This window comes from Macaca mulatta, chromosome 11 (assembly GCF_049350105.2).
Source record: "Macaca mulatta isolate MMU2019108-1 chromosome 11, T2T-MMU8v2.0, whole genome shotgun sequence".
NCBI lineage: Eukaryota > Metazoa > Chordata > Mammalia > Primates > Cercopithecidae > Macaca > Macaca mulatta.
Window position 1 is genome coordinate 71,279,719 of NC_133416.1, and position 23,489 is coordinate 71,303,207.

The 23,489-nt window shown below is 43.1% G+C and overlaps 1 protein-coding gene across 3 annotated transcripts in view; it reads left to right on the forward strand.

Annotated features, from left to right (window-relative positions):
* SRGAP1 (SLIT-ROBO Rho GTPase activating protein 1) overlaps nt 1-9,922 on the forward strand; it is a 303,543-nt gene extending 293,621 nt beyond the window's left edge. For 2 of the 3 annotated variants that reach the window (XM_015152203.3, XM_015152204.3), the window contains exon 22: nt 7,898-9,922. In XM_015152203.3, coding sequence (XP_015007689.1) covers nt 7,898-8,275 — 378 coding nt within the window. In that variant the 3' untranslated portion in view covers nt 8,276-9,922. The remainder of the gene's footprint in view (nt 1-7,897) is intronic. The other variant, XR_013401199.1, reaches the window with a different exon arrangement.
* Nucleotides 9,923-23,489: the final 13,567 nt, after the last annotated feature.

The window sequence follows — 23,489 nt, forward strand, 5'->3', positions numbered from 1 at the left end:
GTAACCTCCATCCCTGCACTATGGCCACTTTGTTCATGGGCCCATTGAGTGATGACGGGGTGGCTGGGGAAAGAGGCTGAGTGGTGTCGATAGAATGGGTCATCCTGTCCTCTTGATTATCAAAATCCTCCTCTGCTGAGGTCACCCATTGGTGACCACTCACATGGGATACAAATATCTTCACAGTTTTTGACCACTCAGAGAGGTCCATCCACATACCTCTTCCACAAATTTCCTCGTCACCAGTTTTCCAATCATACTTCTTCTAAGTCCCTGACCGTCCAACCAAACCATTGGCTACAGTCCATGAATCAGCATATAGTCACACATCTGGCCATTCCTCTTTCCGTGCAGAGTGCACAGCCAGGTGCACTGCTTGAAATTCTGCCCACTGGGAAAGATTCCCTTCACCACTGTCCTTCAGGGATGTCCTAGAAAGGGGCTGTAGTGCTGCAGCTGTCCACCTTCAGGTGGTGCCTGCATATCATGCAGAATCATCTGTGAACCAGGCCCTAGTCTTCTCTTCCTCTCTCAGCTGATCAGAGGGAACTCCCCCTGAGGCCATCAGTACAGGCTGTGCGAAAGAGTAGAGACCCTGGGCATTTGAGCCACTTCCTCATGTAACTTATGCCTTCAGGAGCTGCTTGAGCCCAATCACATATATACCACTTCCATTTGATGGTGGAATTCTGCTGTGTACGACCCGCTTTATGGCTCGATGTGTCAGAAAGCACCCAGTTCATGAAAGGCAGTTCAGGTTGCATGGTGACTTGACCCATAGTCAAATGTTCAGTTTTCACCAAAGCCCAGTAACAGGCCAAGAGCTGTCTCTCAAAAGGAGAGTAGTTGGCCAGGCGCGGTGATTCATGCCTGTAATCCTTGCACTTTGGGAAGCCAAGGCAGGTGGATCATGAGTTCAGGAGTTCAAGACCAACCTGACCAATATGGTGAAACCCCATCTCTACTAAAAATGCAAAAATTAGCCATGTGTGGTGGCATGCATCTATAGTCCCAGCTACTCGGGAGGTTGAGGCAGAAGAATCACTTGAACAAGGGAGGTGGAGGTTGCAGTGAGCTGAGATCACGCCACTGTACTCCAGCCTGGGTGACAGAGAGAGACTCCATCTCATAAAGAAAAGGAGAGTAATTCTCTGCAGAAGAAGGCAGGGCATTGCTCCAAAATCCTAGAGGCCTCTGCTGTGATTCACCTATGGGAGTCTGCCAAAGGCTCTAAACAGCATCCCTATCTGCCACTGACACCTCAAGTACCATTGGATCTGCTGGGTCCTATGGCCCAAGTGACAGAGCAGCTTGCACAGTAGCCTGGACCTGTTGCAGAGCCTTCTCCTGTTCTGGATCCTACTCAAAACTGGCAGCCTTTTGAGTGACTCAATAAATGGGTCAGAGACTCAATAAATGGGCCAGAGTAACACACCTAAAAGAGGAGCGTGTTACCTCCAAAATCCAAATGGGCCCACTAGGCGTTGTGCCTCTTTCTTGGTTGCAGGAGGGGCCAAACGCAGCAACTTATCCTTCACCTTAGAAGGAATATCTTGATAGGCCCCACACCACTGGACCCCTAGAAATTTTACTGAGGTAGAAGGTCCCTGAATTTTAGTCGGATTTTTTACCCATCCTCTAGCACACAGATGTCTCACCAATAAGTCCAATGTGTTTGCTACTTCTTGCTCACTGGATCCAGTCAGCATAATGTCTTCAATGTAATGGACCAGCGTGATATCTTGCAGAAGCAAAAAGCAATCAAGGTCTCTCCAAGTAAGATTATGACACAAAGCCAGAGAGTTGATATGCCCCTGAGGTAGGACAGTAAAGGTATATTGCTGGCCTTGCCAGCTGAAGGCAAGTTGCTTCTGGTGGGCCTTATGGACAAGAATGGAGAAAAAGGCATTTTCCGAGTCAGTGGCACCATACCAGGTACCAGGAGATGTGTTTATTTGCTCAAGCAATGAAACTACATCTGGTTTAGCAGCTGCACTTGGAGTCACCACTTGGTTAAGCTTCCAGTAATCCACTGTCATTCTCCAAGATCCATCTGTCTTCTGCACAGGCCAAATGGGAGAGTTGAACGAGGATGTGGTGGGAATCACCACCCCTGCATCTTTCAAGTCCTTGATGGTGGCACTAATCTCCATGATCCCTCCAGGGATGCAATATTGTTTTTAATTTACTATTTTTCTAGGTAAAGGCTGCTCTAATGGCTTCCATTTGGCCTTTCCCACATAGTAGCCCCCACCCTACCAGTCCAGGAGCCAATGTGGGGGTTCTGCCAGCTGCTAAGTATGTCTATGCCAATTATGCATTCTGGCACTGGGGAAATGACCACAGGAGAAGTCTGGGGACCCACTAGACTCACTGTAAGTCAGACCGGAGCTAAAACTCCATTAATTACCTGACCTCCACAAGCCACTACTTTAACTGGAGCACCACAATGATGTTTTTGGTCCCCCGGAATCAATGTCAGCTCAGAGCCAGTGTCCATTAGTTCCCAAAATGTCTGATCATTTCCCTTTCCCCACTACACAGTTACCCTGGTAAAAGGCTGGAAGTCGCCTTGGGGAAGTATGGGATAAAGATTCACTGCATAAATTGTCAGTAATATAGCGGGGTCCTTCCTCAAGGGGACTCGGCCTCCCCTTCATTCAAGAGGTTCTGGGTCTGTAAACTGGGTCAAGTCTGGAAATTGATTGAGGGGCCGTGATTCTCTGTTTTTATAATTCAAATTAGTCTTTTGTCCATCTGACCTAGAAGTTTTCTGCTTGTATAAATTAAGTAGGAATGCAGTAGGCTTCCTATCAATTTCACTTCTAGGAACACCATGATTAATTAGCCAATGCCAGAGCTCTGCATGAGTCAGACTATTCTGCTTGCCGCTTTGCCTCTGCTGTCCATTACAGTAGCTACGCCCACTTTGTCTTTGACAGTTGAGTGTCACCACTTGGCTTCTGCCACCTCGGGATCCTATTATGTCCATTGTATTTAAATTTTGTAGTTGAGTGACTGCAGTTCCCACCGTTAGATCTGACATACAGAGAACAGCAATTACAGGGCTCTTCAAAGATGCAAGTGCTGGCCAGGCACGGTGGCTCATGCCTGTAATCCCAGCACTTTGGGAGGCCGAGGCAGGTGGATCACAAGGTCAGGAGATCGAGATCATCCTGGCTAACATGGTGAAACCCCATCTCTACTAAAAATATAAAAAATTAGCCAGGCATGGTGGTGGGTGCCTGTAATCCCAGCTACTCGGCAGACTGAGGCAGGAGAATGGCGTGAACCCAGGAGGCAGAGCTTGCAGTGAGCCGAGATCGTGCCACTGCACTCCAGCCTGGGCGAAAGAGCCAGACTCCGTCTCAAAAAAAAATGCAAGTGCTGCCCTCACAAATCTGTTTTGCAAGGCATTGGTCAAGGGCTCTCCCAGCTGGGATGAGTAGGTCTAAAGTGACTAATCCACTCCACCATCCCAATCTCCCTAAGCCCTTGGATCCCTTCCTCTATATTAACCAAGGGAGATCAGGCATTTCCAGCTCACTCACAGTGGGCCATCTTTCAATCCACATTTCAGTTAACCAAGCAAATAAACTATTAGAACCTTTTTTAACTCCCTGAGCTGCAACATTAAATGCAGAGCTCCTACTTAGTGGGCCCAAATCAATAAATTCAGCCTGATCTGACTCTATGTTCCGTCTACCATTATCCCACACCCTTAATATCCATTCCCATGCCTGTTCTCCACATTCCTATTTATATAAATTAGAAAATTCAAGGAGTTCTTTTCTAGCGTAGTGCACCTCTTCATGGGTCACACTCTCAACCTCACCACCAAGGGCCCACCAGGACATTAGTTATAGGTCTAGAAGCAAACAGGTGTTGGGGATGGTTCCTGAGGAGAGTCAACATTATCTTGCCTGGCAACTGCCTCACGGGAGACCATCACCATTGCCTCAGGCAGCGCAGGGTTTATCTCCTCAGACAAAGGTGGAAAGGCTGATGGTAGCATGGGTTGGGAAGGGGATGTTGCCACTACTGGGGATAGGGAAGCCGTTTCTTCTGGCAAAAAAGTTTCATCAGAGTTTACAAGCTCCGTGTCCCCAGCTTCATCAGGGTCCTCCCACACATCCCCATTCCAAGTTATAGGGTCCCACTCTTTTCCAATCAATGCCCTCGCTTTAACAGTAGACACCTAGCAAGGCTGTGCATGCACCTTTCATTGCAGGTCAGCCACTCTAATGATAAGAGCTTGTGTCTGGTTTTCCACAATTTCAGCTCTTTCTCTGCAGGAGGTAAGATTCTCACTCAGGGCAGTCTTAGCAGATTTGAGGCTCAGTATCTGCTTCTGAAGCCAGGAGATAGAATCCTTGAGTTCATCATTGTTTTTCATTACTTTGTCCACTGAACTTAGGAACAACCAACGAGCTTCTTTATGTTCCTTGGTTCTCTACACAATACTCCATACAAATGTATTACGTATGGAGTTACTAAACTCCTTGCCTCTTATGAGTGATGAATCAGGAGTGTCAAATGCATGTATTTTGCATAACTCTCTAAACAATTCACACCAAGGACTATCAGTGTTCTTCATCCTATTAGAAGTAGAGTCCTTAGTATTTTTGGGTCTAATCATATAAAGCAGAAGCCCCAAAACCAATGAAAGAACTCCATCCTTAATATTCTGTTCCTCTAGAACCATTCCTGATACCAAAATCTGTACTAGTCAGGGTTCTCTGGAGGTACAGAATTAATGGAATACATATACATAGAAAGGTGAGTTTATTAAGTGTTAACTCACACAATCACAAGGTCCCACAATAAGCCGTCTGCAGGCTGAGGAGCAAGGAGAGTCGGTCCAAGTTCCAAAACTGAAGAACTTGGAGTCTGATGTTTGAGAGAAGGAAGCATCCAGTATGGGAGAAAGATGTAGGCTGAGAGGCGAGGCCAGTCTAACCTTTTCACGTTCTTCTGCCTGCTTTATATTCACTGGCAGCTGATTAGATGGTGCCCATCCAGATTAGGGGTAGGTCTGCCTTCCCCAACCCACTGACTCAAATGTTAATCTCCTTTGGCAGTACCCTCACAGATACACTTTTGCATCCTTCAATTCAGTCAAGTTGACACTAGGTATTAACCATCACACTAAGAGTGGTGGTGCGTGTCTGCAGTCCCAGGTACTTTGGAAGCTGAGGTAAGAGGATTGCTTGAGCCCAGGAGTTGGAGGCTGCAATAAGTTATGATTGCCCTACTGCACTCTAGTCAGGGTGACAGACCAAGACCCTGTCTCCAAATATATGTATGTTTATAGTCAGTGAGAAAAGAGGTGAATAGATTCAGGGTTTACCATTCAAATAATCTAAAGCAGCTTCCAGCTATCACTGAAGTTTAAAAACTAAGTAGATTTCAAAAAAGAGTGAATGAGAAATGAATGAAACATGGAAAAGTATTAAAGGTGGGTTATTTTTAATAAAAAGCACCCAAGGAATCCGGCCCCAATATGACAAATGTCCAAGCTATTTTCAGTGTTCTAACTAAAAAGAATTTGGGATAGCAAATTAGATTGTGAGAAGTTTAATGTGTTTTTTAAAAATTAAAGCAATTTTAAATGTACAGCAACTTCTCAGCAAAAACCAAAAAGGCTTTGACTGTTTTATTTTTTTCTGTTTAAAGTGCTATGCAATGCCCTTTGAGGCATATTTACAACCAGCAATATTTTACTATAGCTGAATGTAATGATTTGAGACACTTATAACATCACTGCTTATAATAAGCAGGTGAAACATAATTTGGGTTAGAGAGACAGGGATTTAGGTGCTTGGAGGTAGGAAGGCATATAAGGTCTGTTTAACCCTTTGACTTCTAGAATCAGGAAATTTTTTTTAATTGTAAATTATAAAAACAGGCCAGGCACAGTGGCTCATGCCTGTAATCCCACCACTTTGGGAGGCTGAGGCGCATGGATCACTTGAGGTCAGGAGTTTGAGACCAGCCTGGCCAACATAGTGACACCCCGTCTCTACAAAAAATACAAAAAATTAGCTGGGTATGGTGGCAGGCACCTGTAATCCGAGTTACTCGGGTGGCTGAGACACAAGAATCGCTTGAACCCAGGAGGTGGAGGTTGCAGTGAGCTGAGATCGCAGTATTGCATTCCAGCCTAGGTGACAGAGTGAGACTCCGTCTCAAAAAAAAAAAAATGTAAATTGTAAAAACAAAAACTCAACAGATAACTAGGCTCCGCACATGTCTCTGAGGTAAATACTTGTAAAAAAAACAAATCCATATGTTTAGCCACAAACGGAAATCACATATGAAAATAATTACTTGAAAAGTGATGTCACCCTCATAAAATGGCTTCCAGATTTGCTTTTTATCTTTCCATCTTTAGCCTTCAGATTTTCCCATGGGGACAAGTAAGCATGCCATCATTGTGTTCATTAAAAAAATGCAAATTATTTTCTTAAACAAATTAATGGAATGCCTAATGGAGATTTTTCAAAAGACTACCACATCCATACATAATCATCGTATCTTGGTTTATTCATTATTGGAGACTGTGATTTAATATCAGTGTCTTAGATTATTCATTTAGCAAATCTTTATTAAGCATTTACTGTATGCCAGGTCTCCCACTAGGTTTTATGCAAACAAAGTTAAACAATAGCCGCAGCCTCTAAGTGCTCACATTCAGTCTAGTCGAGGAGATGAATAGGGAAATGAGTTGCCATTAAACCGTGCCATGAGGGGTATGCTCCAGATGAGTGGGAGAAGCCCTGGGAATATGTCGGGAAGAGACATTTCAGTCACCAGGGCAGTGGATCTCTACCATCTCACACAACACTCTGCCTTTTTCTTTAATTTAAACTTTTATCATAAAAGTTGAAAAACTTGCCCAGTGCGGTGGCTCATGCCTGTAATCCCAGCACTTTGGGAGGCCGAGGCAGGCAGATCATGAGGTCAGGAGTTCGAGACCAGCCTGGCCAACATGGTGAAACCCTGTCTCTACTAAAAATACAAAAATTAGCCAGGCATGGTGGTGTGGGCCTGTAGTCCCAGCTACTTGGGAGGCTGAGGCAGGATAATTGTTTGAACCTGGGAGGCAGAGGTTGCAGTAAGCCAAGATCACATCATTGCACTCCAGCCTGGGTGACAGAGCAAGACTCGGTCTTGGGGGGGAAAAAAAAGTTGAAAAACTGTTTTTCAAAAGTTTTCATAAACTTTTATCATAAGCTGAAATAGAATTCTATATTAATAAGTCAGCAGGCAGACATGGTGGCCTACACCTATAATCCCAGCACTTTAGGAGGCGGAAGCAGGAGGATTACTTGAGCCCAGGAGTTCAAGACTAACCTGGGCAACTAGTAAGACCCCATCTCTACAAAAAATTTAAATATTAGCCAGGTGTGTTAGCACACACCTGTGGACCCACCTACTCAGGAGGCTACGCAGGAGGTAGCACACACCTGTGGTCCCAGCTACTCAGGAGGTGGGAGGATCACATGAGCCCAGGAAGTCAAGACCGTAGTGAGCTGATACGCACCACTGCACTCTGCCTAGCTAACAGAGTGAGACCCTGCCTCAAAAAAAAAAAAAAAAAAAAAAAAAAATTTAAGTCAGCATGTAAGTCAGAGACCATTAGAAGGCTACCTAGGGCCTTAGGAAGGCCAATGTTTGATACATGGCTCCGTGAGCCATTGCATCTCAGTCTCCTGAATCAAGAATCAAAATGATTGTGTGAGATGGCATTATGTTTATATATTCTGCGGACTATGGAGTTAAAGATATTCATACTCTGCCGGGCCGTTTACTTTGAAATTAAGTGTCTGGGTTTCTATACATTAGTATTCATTATCAGTCTGTGCTTTCTCTCTTTCTGATTATTCTTCAATAGGATATTGAAGAAACGATGAACACAGCTTTGAATGAACTCCGAGAACTGGAGAGACAGAGCACAGCAAAGCATGCCCCTGATGTGGTGCTGGATACCCTGGAGCAAGTGAAAAACTCTCCCACCCCTGCCACTTCCACGGAATCTCTCAGCCCTTTGCACAACGTTGCCCTCAGGAGCTCCGAGCCTCAGATTCGACGTAGCACTAGCTCCTCCAGTGACACAATGAGTACTTTCAAGCCTATGGTGGCACCCAGAATGGGTGTGCAGCTGAAGCCTCCAGCCCTTAGGCCAAAACCTGCTGTTCTTCCAAAAACAAATCCTACCATAGGACCTGCCCCGCCTCCCCAGGGTCCAACAGACAAGTCTTGCACGATGTAAAAACCAGCCAAGCAAGGCCATAAAGGGAGGTGACTTAAAAAAAAAAAAAATAACGGATTAGTGACAAAATCATTGATCCATAACTTTCCTTAGTTTTGTGCTTATAACTGGAGATCTTTTGGCTTTTCTATGTTGTCGAATGTAATGTCTGAGACTAGCTAAATTAACACGGGCATTTGTATTTTGTAATTTTTTAAAATAACTGGACATATGTCATTTTAAGGACAATAGAAACACTTAGACTTACTTGAAAATCCAATGCTGCACCACTTGTAATGAAGGCAACACCGCTCTCCACATCGTACAGAGCTTCAGGTTTAGTGTAGCCCAGGTGAGTCAGAAAGGTTGTGACCTGAAGGCAGAAGAACCCGAATTCCACACCTCACTGGAGTAGAGCCAGTGTTGGTCTGTGGCACTTGGGCTGAAAGGTGATAATGGCGTTGCCTGGTAGCTGACAATGAGCACCTTCGATTCCATGTGGAGTGGGGTTTAGCTCATGCAAAAGACTTGCAGTTGTCTCCATGGGACGATCCCAGCGGGACTGTCAGTCCACAGCTCGAGTGGGTTGGATGCTTGCCTCTTTCCTAACAGTTATTTCCCAGGGTCCAGCTTAAAGACTCGATGGAATTGGGTCGAACCTCTGCTGTTACTGCTTGAACTTAACCTGCGAAAGGAGAGGAAGACACCATCTCCAAAGCTATTAATGTCACTCCTTTTGTGAGCATGATTAGGCCTCGGAGATTTCCAAGTCCCTCCCCTACACTTACAAACGACTAGAAGGGTTTCATTTTAAAGACTTTCTGGTTACAGTACTCCACGAACTCCTCCAAAGATTCATTGTTCAATAACTGCCTAGAAAATGTTTCTATCTCCCCAAATCCCTGTGTTCTCCTCTGTGGAAATGGAGGCAGCAAGAAGCACCTGAGGCCTTGGTTCATGCAGTGTTCTCTTTTGACTAAATCACCTAGGTTCCTTTAAACATGCTGCAAAGCCCAGGCATGGTGGTGCACACTGTAGTCCCAGCTACTCAGGTGGTTTACACAGGAGGATGGCTTTGGGCCTAGTAGTTCGAATCCAGCCTGGGCAGCATAGTGTGAGACCCTGTCTCTTCAAAAAAAAAAAAAAAAAAAAATGCCCCAAAGACCTGATGATCCTAAATTTGAAATCCCAACTGTCCTCTCCATTTGTCTTTGAGCCAACTCCAAACTGGCCCTGGTACCTGAGTGAGAGCCACGCAGGGCCATCAGCAATAGATGACCTTGTAGTTCTCACCCAGTTGTGTACCTCACAACCACAACTTCTTTTTCTCTGTCCCTTTTCCCTTTTTTGTTTTCGTTTTTGTATGTGGTCTCTATATCACTCCCATAGTCAGCAGAAGTCTCAATTGGAGACGCTCTTTCTCTGGCATCCTAGCACACAGACAATTTTTAAGCCTATATTTATGCTATATCTTCCCCCTATCTTAAGAAAATTTGCTTTGAATTCCATTCTCCTACTAGCAGCAGCTGATATCACCTGTAGACCTGTGAGCATTTTATCGACTCTATCATTGAAGTTACTGATATTTTTGTTGTTGTTGTTGTTGTTGTTGTTGTTGTTGTTGTTGAGAAAAATGGATTTCCCAGAACTAATCTCTCTGGCCCACCATTAATTTCCTTCTTGGTTTCATTTCAAACTGGCAGCCAATTGCACGCACACCTAAGAGCTACACAGTGTAGATTTTACTTCATCAGCCCATTGGTGAATGCATCGTGCAGAAATGAATTGGGATCTGTACTTAAATCAAGATCATTACTTTGATCTCTACCTCAGTTTGCCCATCTAGTCATTCTATTGCAGGAAGAGGTTAAATCGATGAGATACTGTTACCTTGCAAAGTCACACTGCCGATTGCTTGCCTGTGGCCTGATTTCACAAATGAATAGTGATTTTTTTTCCCATGTATTTCTAGGTATGGTGAACTTTTAAACCTCCAAATTTTCAGAGCCATACTTTTTGCCCATTTTGAAAAAGAAGCCCAGGACAGTACCTTGTCCAGCCCCTCCCCGTTTCCCCCGAGCTTTTTGGGTCCTTCAGCACCCTTGGACACCATGGAGATCCAGCCAGGACTGAGCTTTGAATAGCACTAGCCCTTTTAAACAATCCTTACGAATTCCTTAGGAAGTTTAAACTTTCCTAAATAATCCCCCACTTTTTTTTTTTTTTTTTTTTTTTGAGTTGGAGTCTTGCTCTGTCACCCGGGCCAGAGTACAGTGGTGCAATCTCTGCTCACTGCAACCTCTGCTCACTGCAACCTCCATCTCCTGGGTTCAAGCAGTTCTCCTGAGTAGCTGGGATTATAGGTGCCGCCACCATGCCCAGCTAATTTTTGTATTTTTAGTAGAGACGGGGTTTCACCATGTTGGCCAGACTGGTCTCAAACTCCTGACCTCAGGTGATCCAATGGCCTCAGCCTCCAAAAGTGCTGGGATTACAATGTGAGCCACCATGCCCGGCCATTCCCCCACTTCTTTAAAATAGTAAGAATTCTTAAAAACCATATTCCTTGCTTGATGGAAGAGTAAGATGTTAACAGAGGGCATCAAAGGGCCAGAGGTGTCTTTGAATTTATTTTTTTTCAGTGTCTTTTCTGAGCTCTTCAGATCTTCCTCCTGCCTGTTCATTTATTCAGCCTTCTATCTGGTCATCCTCCCCAGCAGCTCTTCTCTCTGGTGTGTCCACCTGTGGTGGAATGAGGATTGCCTTTCTGTGCTCCCCATCAGGACTCTGCTGTCTTGGCGGGCAGGAGTCGTGCTGCTGCAGAGCCTCAGAGGCTGTGCCTTCTCTCAGGAAACAGCTCCTAATACTCTCCCATCACTCACTCTACCTGTCTCCATCTTATTTCCCTATACTCCTATTGTCACCTTGAGACTTTTTTTTTTTTTTTCAATTCCATATGAAGGGTATAACCTCAGTGAGTGAGGACTCAGTAAAGACTCACCTCTCCTTACTTGGTTTAGTAAATGTCTTCAGATTCCAGAGGTAAGACAAGGTGGCCACTTCACAAAGAATCCAGAATCATGCTCAGTAAAGCTCATTAAGAGCCACTGCAGCTGAGAAGGTTCACAGCCTTCTTTCCAGCGACAGAGGCAGCACACAGGGGAGGTGGGAAGACACAGGGAAACGAGAGAGAACGAGGAGAATGAAGCCTTGAGGTGTTCTGCCCCCAGTTTCAAGGAGCTTATCAGGTTTCATGGGCAATTTGGGGAGGGGGGCATTTTGATGGTGGGTAAATGATGGCTCTACAAAGATTACCTGACTCCACTTACACAAGAATATGTATTCACAGCTGATAAAACTGTGTGTTCACATCCCATCCACAGAACTCACTGAAGGAGATTCACCAAGTCAGCCTTTTGGACGGGGTTGGGGTTTGGGGAGTGGATTTGGGGATAGAGAGAAAGGTACTTAGTACACATTTTCTAATGGGTGTTATGTGAACTGTTTGAACCTGCTGAGTGGCGCTTTGTAGAGCTCCATGTTCACATTCAGTGTCAGCACCATTCAACAGATTAGCACATCTTCGTACAACATCATCTGGCTTTGGTGTCCCTCGAGCCACCTGTAGAATAATTTATGGCAGGGTCCCACAATCTACTGCAATGATCGTGAACAGCTATCAGTGGATGTACTGCTCCAAGAGTCAAATTGTATCAGTTAAGGGTTTTCCAACTTTTGCTATTTTCCCCCACCAAAAAGCGGGGGCGGTTATAATTTAAAGAAAAGGAAAAGAGGGGTGGGTTGGTAGTTGTGTCCTTAACATTTAGGAATGACATAGCCTCTGGAGTCTACAAACTGAAGAAACTTTCATCTGATCAGCCTTGGAAATCCAGTTAAAGAGCCTATGGGTCTCTTGAGGGGGAGTTAGAGGATTCAAATTTGGGATGATGCTCATTGATTCCTGACCATAGCAGTGAGAGGCCATTTTTTGTGCAGGAAATGTGGGACTCAGTCTTGTTTTCGATTATCCACCACAGAAACCCTGAGACACAGAGCAGCTTAGAAGGCTCTACCCATGCGTAAACAGAGCTCCCTACTCCAGACCACCTGCCACCCACCTCCCAAGCTGAGAACACAAGCTCCAGCTGGGCTGGAGAGTCAGGCTTGGTGCAGGGTGACTTTAGCGAAGTTTTGTCAGATCCACAAAGCAAACTGGAATTTGAGCTTTCACTTACCCCAGTATACTTTCTTTAAAAAGTGAAAAGAAAAAAAAAAAAAGTCTATGTGGTATAATCGAGATGGATACCTGTGTCTTTAAATTACGTAGGGAATTTTGTATGTTTAAATAATTGTACTGGTTTCCATAATGCTTATCTTAGAAACTTTAGTAAAAGAAAATATATGAACTGTGCATTTGTGAATGCCCCCCTTAGAGCATTCATCCAAGTTCAGTGTGTAGTGTGATGGTTATTATAGATATTTAAAGTATAGTAAGTGGCTGTGTAACAGGAGAGGCTACTGTTTACCTACGTACTGAAGGGTAACTGCTGCCCGCGTAATTAAATCAGTATTGTCCTTTCCTGTCGGTTTGATCAATTGCAGTACCGGTAGCTTCCTGCTTGTGACTGTTACCTAATTGTGTCAATGTACATCTGTAGTATGTACATGTGAAAGTGCCTTTCTATTTTAGAGGAGTCTTAGCCTTGCTCTTGTACCGTTGCCCCACTCTGTGCCCCACCTCCACCTCCTCCTTCCAATTCCTGCTGCCCACTCCAGTGTTTTGAAGCTTCCTCCCTCTCCCCCACCTTCTCCATCCCCTCCCTCCTGTGCCTCAGTACTCAATAGTGTCCCATCTTGCATCCCTGTCGGTCCTCAGACTGTCTCGTTTTCCTTGTAGATGTGATTGTGCCTTTCTCACCCCTGTGTCCTCCCATCCCACTGCATCCATCCCCCGCTTATGTGCTGCTGACAGCATCACGCTCGCCCGTGCTCTGTACTGCCTCTCACCATTTCATTCCCTCCTCTCTGAGGTGAAAATAAAGGGGGATACTTTTACAGTTCTGGAAAGAAAAAAATGTTTTGTTAATCTGTTGTGACAATGCACTTTTATGTATAGTACTGTACATTTTGGCATGTACCATTACAGGCTTCAGTATACAGTCAGGTTTGTTCTTCACGGTGTATCTTTATAATAAATAAGATAGTTCTGGCTGCCTTTGTCTGCTTCCAGTTTGATGTGCATCTCTGTGGTGTCTTCGTTCCTTTCGTTTCTCTCATCACTACTTTCTCCCTGACAGCTAGTTTGCATTAAATAATATGAAACTTTTACCTTTAATATATATATATATATATATATATATATATATATATATATATTTTTTTTTTTTTTGAGACAGAGTCTTGCTCTGTCGCCCAGGCTGGGGTGCAGTGGCCGGATCTCAGCTCACTGCAAGCTCCGCCTCCCGGGTTTAGACCATTCTCCTGCCTCAGCCTCCCGAGTAGCTGGGACTACAGGCGCCCGCCACCTCGCCCGGCTAGCTTTTTGTATTTTTAGTAGAGACGGGGTTTCACCGTGTTAGCCAGGATGGTCTCGATCTCCTGACCTCGTGATCCACCCGTCTCGGCCTCCCAAAGTGCTGGGATTACAGGCTTGAGCCACCGCGCCCGGCCTAAAATATTTTTTAATCTCACTTCCATTTCTTGTTCATTTGCAAATAGGGTATCCTGCACAGGGCCCTGTCCATGAAGCTGTGGTTTTTCAGTCATGGTTTGGAGGCTCAATGTGTAGTCAGAGAAAAGAGTCTTGGGAGAGACTTAACTGAGAAGCTGAGAGTGTACAAGCCTCCTAAACATACACCAGATTGAAATCTTTCTTTTGAGAAAGACTCTAGTTAACCATGGCAAGCCCATCTTTGGTTTCATTTCAATAAATTGAAAAATAATCCTTAGGTAATTTTTATGTGCTTAGAATTCCCTGTGTATTGGTATTTTTCTTTACCTTTTTTTTTTTTTTTTTTTTTTTTGAGACGAAGTCTCTCTGTGTCACCAGGCTGGAGTGCAGTGGCGCAATCTTAGCTCACTGCAACCTCCCCCTCCCAGAGTCAAGTGATTCTCCTGCCTCAGCCTCCTAAGTAGCTGGAATTACGGGCATCCGCCACCACACCCAGCTAATTTTTGTATGTTTAGTGGAGACGGGGTTTCACCATGTTGGCCAGGCTGGTCTCAAACTCCTGAACTAAAGTGATCTACCCACCTCAGCCTCCCAAGTGCTGGGCTTACAGGCATGAGCCACTGCATCCAGCCAGGAATTTTTCTTTAAATATAAAAAAATAAATAAATCAAGGTCTAGCAATTGTAGTAGATAGCTTTGTAAAACAATATAAGTTGTGCAAGATTGAATATTGGTAAGAAATATGAAGTTTAAAAACAGGCAAATCAAGGAAAAACACTTTTTAGTAAAGTGCAAAATACTAACAGAAAAGTGTGCAAATCATTAGTGTAACAGTTCTCACAAGCTGATACACTGATGTATCCACCACCCAGATTAAGAAATCGCACATTATCAGCATCCCAGAAGCCACTGTGCTCATGCCTCTGTGAATGTATCAGAATCCTGATTAATCACACCATAGTGTGCTTTTGCTTGTCATCTTAGCTTTCTGCAAATGGCTTCATACAGTACGTAGATTTTGTGTCTGGCTCCTTTTGTTGAAATTTATGTTTGTAAGAGTCGTCATTGTTAGTAAAACCATGGTTTTTCCATTTTTACTGCTATATAGAATTCCATTACATGAATATGCTCAATATTACATTTGTTTTAGTATTTCCTGATTAAACTTTGGGTAGTATATGCAGATATCTTTAAACATGGAGAAATGAATGGGGAGGTGGGGGACCCCCCGTCAAAGGAATTGTTTTCCCAAAGCATGATGGAATAATGTTGAACGAAGCCGTTGACTGGAAGGCCTACTCAAAGGCAAGGATACTTTTCTTTCTTTCCAAAAAAGCACTGTCCAATATAGAGGCTGGAAATATTCATAGATGACACTGAAACTAGTTGAAGCTTTACTTGATGCTTATCAAGTCATGTTCTCTTACCCGATGCTGGATGCTTTTCCTTCAGTGCCTACTTTCGGACCAGAGAGTTGGATTTAGAGGTTATCCCACCAGGAACAAATGCCCAAATCAGTCTGTAGAGTTATCCAGGAAAGACTCCACCATCCTGCTACCCTCAAATCTAAGCTCCTCAGCCTGCTACGACCATCTCCTGTTGAGAAAATTGCGCCTGCCTCCCCATCTCTCACTCCCGAGCCAGAGTCCCAACAGGGTGTGACTGGTCGTCAGTTCCCACAGTTCATATGCCTGCACCCTGTAAGAATCTTAGGAAGGCAGGGCAAGAGAGTTTGCTGGCTTCTGCCTTGAGTAGTTGGGACTCCTGAAAAGGAAAATTCCCCAAGTTTGACCTAGAGTGTCAAAAAGGTCCTAAAAGCTCAGAATGATGGTAAATTCTGTCCACAGGCCATATAGCCCTGGAAAATATTGGGAAACTGAGGCATGGGTTGGTAATTTATTGAAGTTTAGTAAATGAATTTGAATTAGGACCAGCTAATCGATTTTTGGCTTACTTATACTATAGTATAAGCAAATAAGTATTCAAACTTTAGTATAAGTATTTTTGCTCACTTCATAATCACGATGAAGTTCATCACTTCTTCAGTAGCCTTTTATCTATTTCTACATAGTAAATAGAAACTTGCCTTCTATAATAAAAAACAAAAACAAAATAGTTTTTCTATCAAGGTCAGTCTCAGCAAGAGAAATGGGACTGGGCTGGATATCAAAATGTGCTTGTGTGCATGTGCATGTGTGTGGGTGGGGAGGTGGGGAGGGGTTGGGAAGAGAGATTGCTCCTCCTGCAGTCCTGAAACAACATGCCTTGTTCAGTATTAACATCTTGAAGGCAGTTATGGCAGCATGATCCGGGAGATCATCAGCTCTAGAATATTTGCCATCCAATTCTGGCGACTTATGGATGGATCCTTCACACCCAACAGCTCTCTATCAGGGGTGCTTCCGAGGGTCATTGGATTTCTTTTAGCTGCTTCGCTGTGCAGCTGAAGTTAGGACTTTCAATGAATTACCCTCTCAATGATGGTGTATTGTTCTAATCTTCTGTCTTTGACATACACAAGGAGCCCCTTGTGTAAAAATTATGTCCCTCTAAATGCAAGTGGATAATTGTGTCAGTAAGCCAGGAGAGAAGGAAACATCTTCAGTGGTCTGGTGGCACATTCAAAATTGTACAATGACATGACATTAACTCAAAAATGAAGTTTGAGGTTCTGGGCCTTTGATGGACTGCATCCATTAAAAACAAAACGTGGTGTCTCATGCCTGTAATCCCAGCACTTTGAGAGGCCAAGGCAGGAGGATCAATTGAGGCCAGGAGTTCAAGACCAGCCTGGGCAATGAAAACACAAAAAAATACAAATTTTTGTATTCTTTTTGTGAGATCCCATCTCTACCAAAAAAAAAAAAATACAAAAATTAGCCAGACACAGTAGTACATGCCTGTAGTCCTAGGTACTTGGGAGGCTGAGGCAGGAAGATTGCTTGAGCCCAGATATTTGAGGCTGCAGTGAGCTATGATTGCACCACTGCACTCCAACCTGGATGGAAGAGTGAGATGCTGTCTCAAAAATAAAAAGGCAACATGGTCAAGATTTGTAATAGAAATTGCCATTTGAATTTTGATCTGTGAGCCAAAGATTATTACTGTGTTAGTAACTAAATATTACCAGATGCATTAGGAAAAGAAGGAAAAGAAACTTTAAGTAAGCCAAAAACCTATTATATAGTCATAAGTCAAACTCAGTTACTAGACTTCAACAAGTACCAACCCATGCCTCCATTTCCCAAACAGAAATAATAATATGAACGTCTTAGTATATTGTCTTCTAATCCTTATACTATGTTATCTTTTAACAGAGTCAAACTCATATTCTATATATAATTGTGTATCCTCATTGGATTTTTCTCCCTTACAGCAATTCACAGTAGGAGTCTCAGTCAACATGATTTTTAATGGCTGTATAATATTCTAGCATATGAACACATCATTATTTAACCATTTTCCTATCACTGAGTGAGCCTGTTTGAAGGTTTTATTTTTTTCAATTGAATGTTATGTTGTGGTGAGCAGCTCTATATATAATAATTGTCTGTGTTTGGATCATAAAGTTAGCATTGACTCCAAAAAGTGAAATCACTGGGTCAGAGGATACAAGTATCTGTAAGGCTCATGACAAATATCGCCGACCTGTTTTCCAGCAAAGTTGTACAAATGTACATCTCTGCCAGCAATGCATAAGAGTACACAGGTATAAAACATGGTCATTTATTCTTTACCAGTGTAATAGGTGAGTGGTAGGCTCAATGCAAATTCTCGGCTGTTTGTTAACGTGCACACCCACATTTCCATAGTACAAATCTCTATTTCACTCACCCCCGTGTCCTAAACTTACATGACTCTTTATTGTTTCAGCTAAACATTATCAAACAGAGATTTTCCTCAGGCACCGTAAGCTCAACAGACCCAATAATTAAACCCACTTTCTTTCATTCCAAAAAATATTCTGCAGCCCCTCTACATCCTCCAATCTGTTCCACCGCCTATCTCTGCTCTAACCTAATTTTCTGTGTGCCATTCCCCTTGCCACAACGATTGCCGTAGCTTCCAAGTTGGTGTGCCTGTGCCCATTGTCTCCTCCTTGAAATGATTATATCTACACTGCTGCCAATAAATCATCTTTCTTAAAAACAAAATGAGAAACCTAACAATCATTGAAAATGTTCCATGTACTGACATTGCTTCCCTCAACACGTTGCATGTTAATAGCCAACATGTATTGAGTACCAGACTCCACGCTACAAATGTTAATCCTCACAAGAAAGGCAAGAGAGCCACTGTTATTATCATCATCTTTACCCATAAGAAAATTAAGCCACAGGGGTACACTGGCTCTGGTCACATAGCTAGATCGTGACACAGCAGGATTTGATTCCAAGCCATTTGGTGCTGGAGGCTATACTTGTAACCACTGCTGCATTCTGATCTCTATAACGTGCTCATGTCCTTACCCTGCTCAGAAGCCATACGTGGCTCCCCATTGCTGCAGGACGGCATACTACTGTGTCTTATTCATCTTTGTATCTTCAAGCCTAACGCATCATTAACTAAACAGCAAATTGGCGGAACTGAAATGAATTCAATGTCTGCCGCTTTGACCTCAGCCTGCCATTTCAGCCTTCCTGCCCACCAGCTTCTCTTCAGAACCTTTAGTTTCAGTCATAGCAGGTCACCTTTCTTTGAAAATGCGATGCTGCGTGCTCCCTCCGCATACTTCATGCCATTCCTTAGCCTAAAATGCCCCCTACTTCATCCTGATAACTGCCTGTTGAAATTGTATTCATCATTCCAAACCCAACAAAATGGTTATATCCTTCATGAAGGGTTCCCCAAACCTCCCAGCTGGCATTAATTGTTCTGTTACATTTTACTTCTATTGAATCAGGCTCCCTTCTGGGCATCTAGCTGTGAATGAGACACACAGGGCTTCTGGTCTCATGGAGTGTACTTACTTCCTGGTATGATTTTTTTTTTTTTTTTAAAAAGCACTATATAAGCCAACAGCTAAATCGGCAAAATAATTTCAGGTGTTGAAAACTGCTACAAAAAGCAAAAGTGAAACAAACAGGGTGATAGAATTTAGAGTGTCTGGGAGAAGGGTTTGAGATGGGACAGCTTGAATGCCACCTTGGATGTGGTAGCATTTGAGCTAAGACCTGAATAATGAGAAGGAACCGGCCATGTGAAAAGGAAGAGAAAGACCCAAGCAGAAGGAACTGCACATGGGAAAACAGGGCCACGCTCACGTGGTTAAGGAGTCAAACGCATTCACTGTGACCGTACCACCATAAGCAAGAAGCCCTGGAGATGAAAATAAAGGCCAGAGTATGGACAGAGATAAGATTTTGGAGGCCAAAGTAAGGTACTTAAAATTAGCAGGGCTTGGTGGTGCACACCTGTAATCCCAGCTACTCAGGAGGCTGAAGCAGGGCAATTGCTTGAACCCGTGAGACGGAGGTTGCAGTGACCCAAGATTGCACCACTACACTACAGCCTGGGCAACACCGTGAGACTCCATCTCAAAAAAAATAAAAGTAAGGTGCTTAGATGTCATTCTAAGTTCAAGGAAAGCCATCGGAAGGTTCCAAAAAGGAACGTGACAACATCTATATTTTTAAAAGATCACTCCTCAAAACCACAATGAGATATCACCTCACACCCATTAGGATGACCACTCTCAAATGATCAAACAAACACATTCCAGAAAATAACAAGTCTCGGCCAGGGTGTAGAGAAATTGACACCCTTGTGCACTGCTGGTGGGAATGTAAAATGGTATAGCCACTAAGGAAAACAGTGTGGAAGTTCCTCAAAAAAACTAAAAATAAAATCCTCATATGATCCACCAAGCCCACTTCTGGGTACATATCCAAAAGAATTGAAAACAGAAGAGATATTTGCACACTCATGTTTATGCAGCTTTATTCACAATAGCCACAAGAGAGAAGCAACCCATTAATGGATGAATGGGTAAAGAAAATGCACTATACACATAAAATAGAATATTATGCAGCCTTAAAAACGAAGGAATTCCTGTCATATGCCACAATATGGATGAACCTTAAGGATACTAAGCTAAGTGAAGTGAGCCAGTCAATAAAGGACAACCATTGCATGATTTTACTTCTATGAGATATCTAAAGTAGTCAAACTCTTATAAACAGAAAGCAGAATGTTGATTGCCAGGGATCAGGATGAGGAAGAAAACAAATTGTTGTTCAGTGGTTACAGGGTTTCAGTTTTGCAAGATAAAAAGTTCTAAAGATCTGTGGTCCAACAATATGCATGCAAATAACATCACATTAAACATGGTTAAGATGATAAATTTTATACTACGTATTTTTTAATCACAATTTTAAACATCACTGTAGATGTTGAAGTTGTGTTTGGGGTCCAGGGGTGGGGAGGAGCTTGGGAGGGAATGGCAAGAGGGAAGTGAGAGACCACAATTAAGGAGCAACAGCAGGAGATGAGGGTGACTTGGACTAGATAGCCAGGTAGAAGGAGAGGAAGGGATGAATCGGGGTTTCATTTTAAAGTCAAAATTTGCTAATAAATTAAATATGGGAATAAAGAAAGAAAAGAATCAAGAGTGGCTCCTAGTATTTGTTTGTTTGAGCAAATGGGTGGAATATATTGATATATACTTAGAAAGAAAGAGTGGGGAAAGAAAAAAGTTGGCCAGGATGTACAACCAAGTATTCAGGTTTGAACTTTTAATTTAAGATAGGTATTAGACTTCCAAGTGGAGAAGTCTAGGAGACAGATGGACTTGAAGCTCAGGGGGAATTTCTGGCCAGAAGGTGTAAATTTGATATTTAAGGCTAGGAGGAGATCTCCTAGAAAGAGAAAGAGAAAGGAAGGTACAGAGCACATAACCAAGCCCTGAAGAGCCCAACTTGGAGAGCTTGGGTGGAGTGAGGAGCTGGCAGAGGAGACAGAAGGAGCAGCCAGGGCGGAGGAGGAAAACCAGGAGGAGCATGTAATGCGATCAGTACCCAGAGAAAAGAAGTGATTCGCATTTCTAGTGTGCATTTGTTAATATAAATATGATGATAATAAAAATAGTTAACATTTGTTATATATATTATATATATGATTTATATATATATATTATATATATATGTAATTTTTTTTTTTGAGACAGAGTCTCACTCTGTCACTCAGGCTGGAATGCAGTGGCATGATCTCAGCTCACTGCAACCTCTGCCTCCCAGTCTCAAGTGATCCTCCCACCTCAGCCTCCCAAGTACCAGGGATTACAGGTGCATGCAACCATGCCCGGCTAGTTTTTGTGTTTTTTGTAGAGACGGGGTTTCGCCATGTTGCTTGTTAAGACCAGGCATGGTGGCTCACGCCTGTAATGCCAGCACTTTGGGAGGCCGAGGCGGGCGGATCACCTGAGGTCAGGAGTTCGAGACCAGCCTGGCCAACATGGCAAAACCCCATCTCTACTAAAAATACAAAAAAATTAGCCCAGTGTGGTGGCGCATGCCTGTAGTCCCAGCTGCTCCGGAGGCTGAGGCAGGAGAATAGCTTGAAACAGGGAAGTGGAGGTTGCAGTGAGCCGAGGTTGCGCCACTGCACTCTAGCTTGGGTGACAGAGTGGGACTCCGTCTCAAACTAAATAAATAAATATAAAAAAAAATAAACACAATCAGGCTTGTTAAATATTTTTTATGTTTGTTTGTTTGTTTGAGGCTCCTGCCTCAGCCTCCCAAGCAGCTGGGACTACAGGCGTGTGCCACCACACCTGGCTAATTTTTTTGTATTTTTAGTAGAGACGGGGTTTTGCCATGTTGGCCAGGCTGGTCTCAAACTCCTGACCTCAGGAGATCTGCCCACCTCGGCCTCCCAAACTGTTGGCATTACAGGCATGAGCGACTGCACCTGGCTGAGTTAAATATTTTCTATGTGCCAGGCACTGTGCTAACTGCTTTCATATTATCTGATTTTATCCTGTAAGACAGGAATCATTATTATCCCCATTTTTCAGATTAAAACAGACAAGCAAAAGCTGAGGTTTAAAGAAATTATCTCTTGTAAAATCACACACCTAACAATTGAGCCAATATCTGGACCTAGATCTATTGCCTACAGAGCCCCACGCTTAACTACTATTATCTGGCCTCTTTGTTGCCCCACACACTTGAAATATAAATTTTTAAAGACATTTTATTATTTTTTGTATTCATCAGAATTTATTGAATCCTGATTATTTTTTCCTTAATGTTGGTTTTGTAGACTCATTTGCAGGAAGAACAATGTCAGGTGGAGAGAAGGAACTGAATGAATATTTTTAACAAATCTGTAGATGTTAATATACTTTACTTATTTGCAATTTTCATAGCTATATGATATTCTATCCCATTTCCAGTGCTTCTGCTCTTTTAGTAGCAAATACTCTGAATCTCTGCATATGTTACTCATTTTCTATCATCCTATTCCTTGTGATGGATACCCACGGGTACTCATCCACAGGATTAAAGGGTATGAGCACGTTTCTAGGTGCCCTGACCCCAAGAGTAGGGGTTTTGTTAGAGGCAAAGCTAAAAGGAAATGATAAAATAAATGAACATTTATATAAGTTAAATCTTTAATCTAGCCTTAATACACCGAGAACAACAGGGATTAATAAGCCATCTATCTTAACGTGCATGGTTAGGACCTCAAGGAAAGTGGGCTCAAGCAATGAGTGTTAGTACACATGGAAAATCACATTTGCCATGTTTTCTATGGCTTTGGGCTGCTGCATCCCTGCAGTTTAATAGGAGAAAGGCTGGTGAAAATGTTACCAACTGCCAGGGGTCAATGGCGAAAGAACACACTTCTCTAGAACAGATTACCTTCTCTGAAGAAGGGATGGGGGAATAAGGCATAAAACTCTCTGACCTGAGAGACCTTCACAGCCAGGCCTGCACTGCTCATGCTTTGGGACCGGAAAGTGGATGGTTTGATATGGTAGCTGCACCTCTGAGAAAAGGGCATTCTTGGCAGGAGAAAGAGTGTTACATGGAAAGATCAGTGATAGTACACATGCCGTTCCATAGACTGAGGTGGCTTTCCCACCCTTCAACACTCCTTCAGACCCCCACTGTAACAAAGGAATGTGTCCACCTCTAAATTCATCTTTTACTGAACAAATAACTCATGAGGGTTGCCATGTCTCACACTGTAGGAAGAGCTGGAGCAGGGCCTAAAACATTATAGTGCAAATATCTATTTATACATCTGTATGAGAGTAACTGATGCTAGCTGCTGTAACAAACAACCCCCCAAACTCAGTAACACAATCAAGCTGTATTTCTCCTTCACATCATAGCCTGGTGTGGGTCAGGTAGGTGACTTGGGGTTCTAGGCTCCTTTCATTTTTTTGCCACTGCCACGCTGGAAATGGGATAGAATATCGTATAGCTTTGAAAATTGCAAATAAGTAAATTATATTAACATCTACAAATTTGTTAAAAATACTCATTCAATTCTTTCTCTCTGCCTGACATTGTTCTTCCTGCAAATGAGTCTACAAAATCAACATTAAGGAAAAAA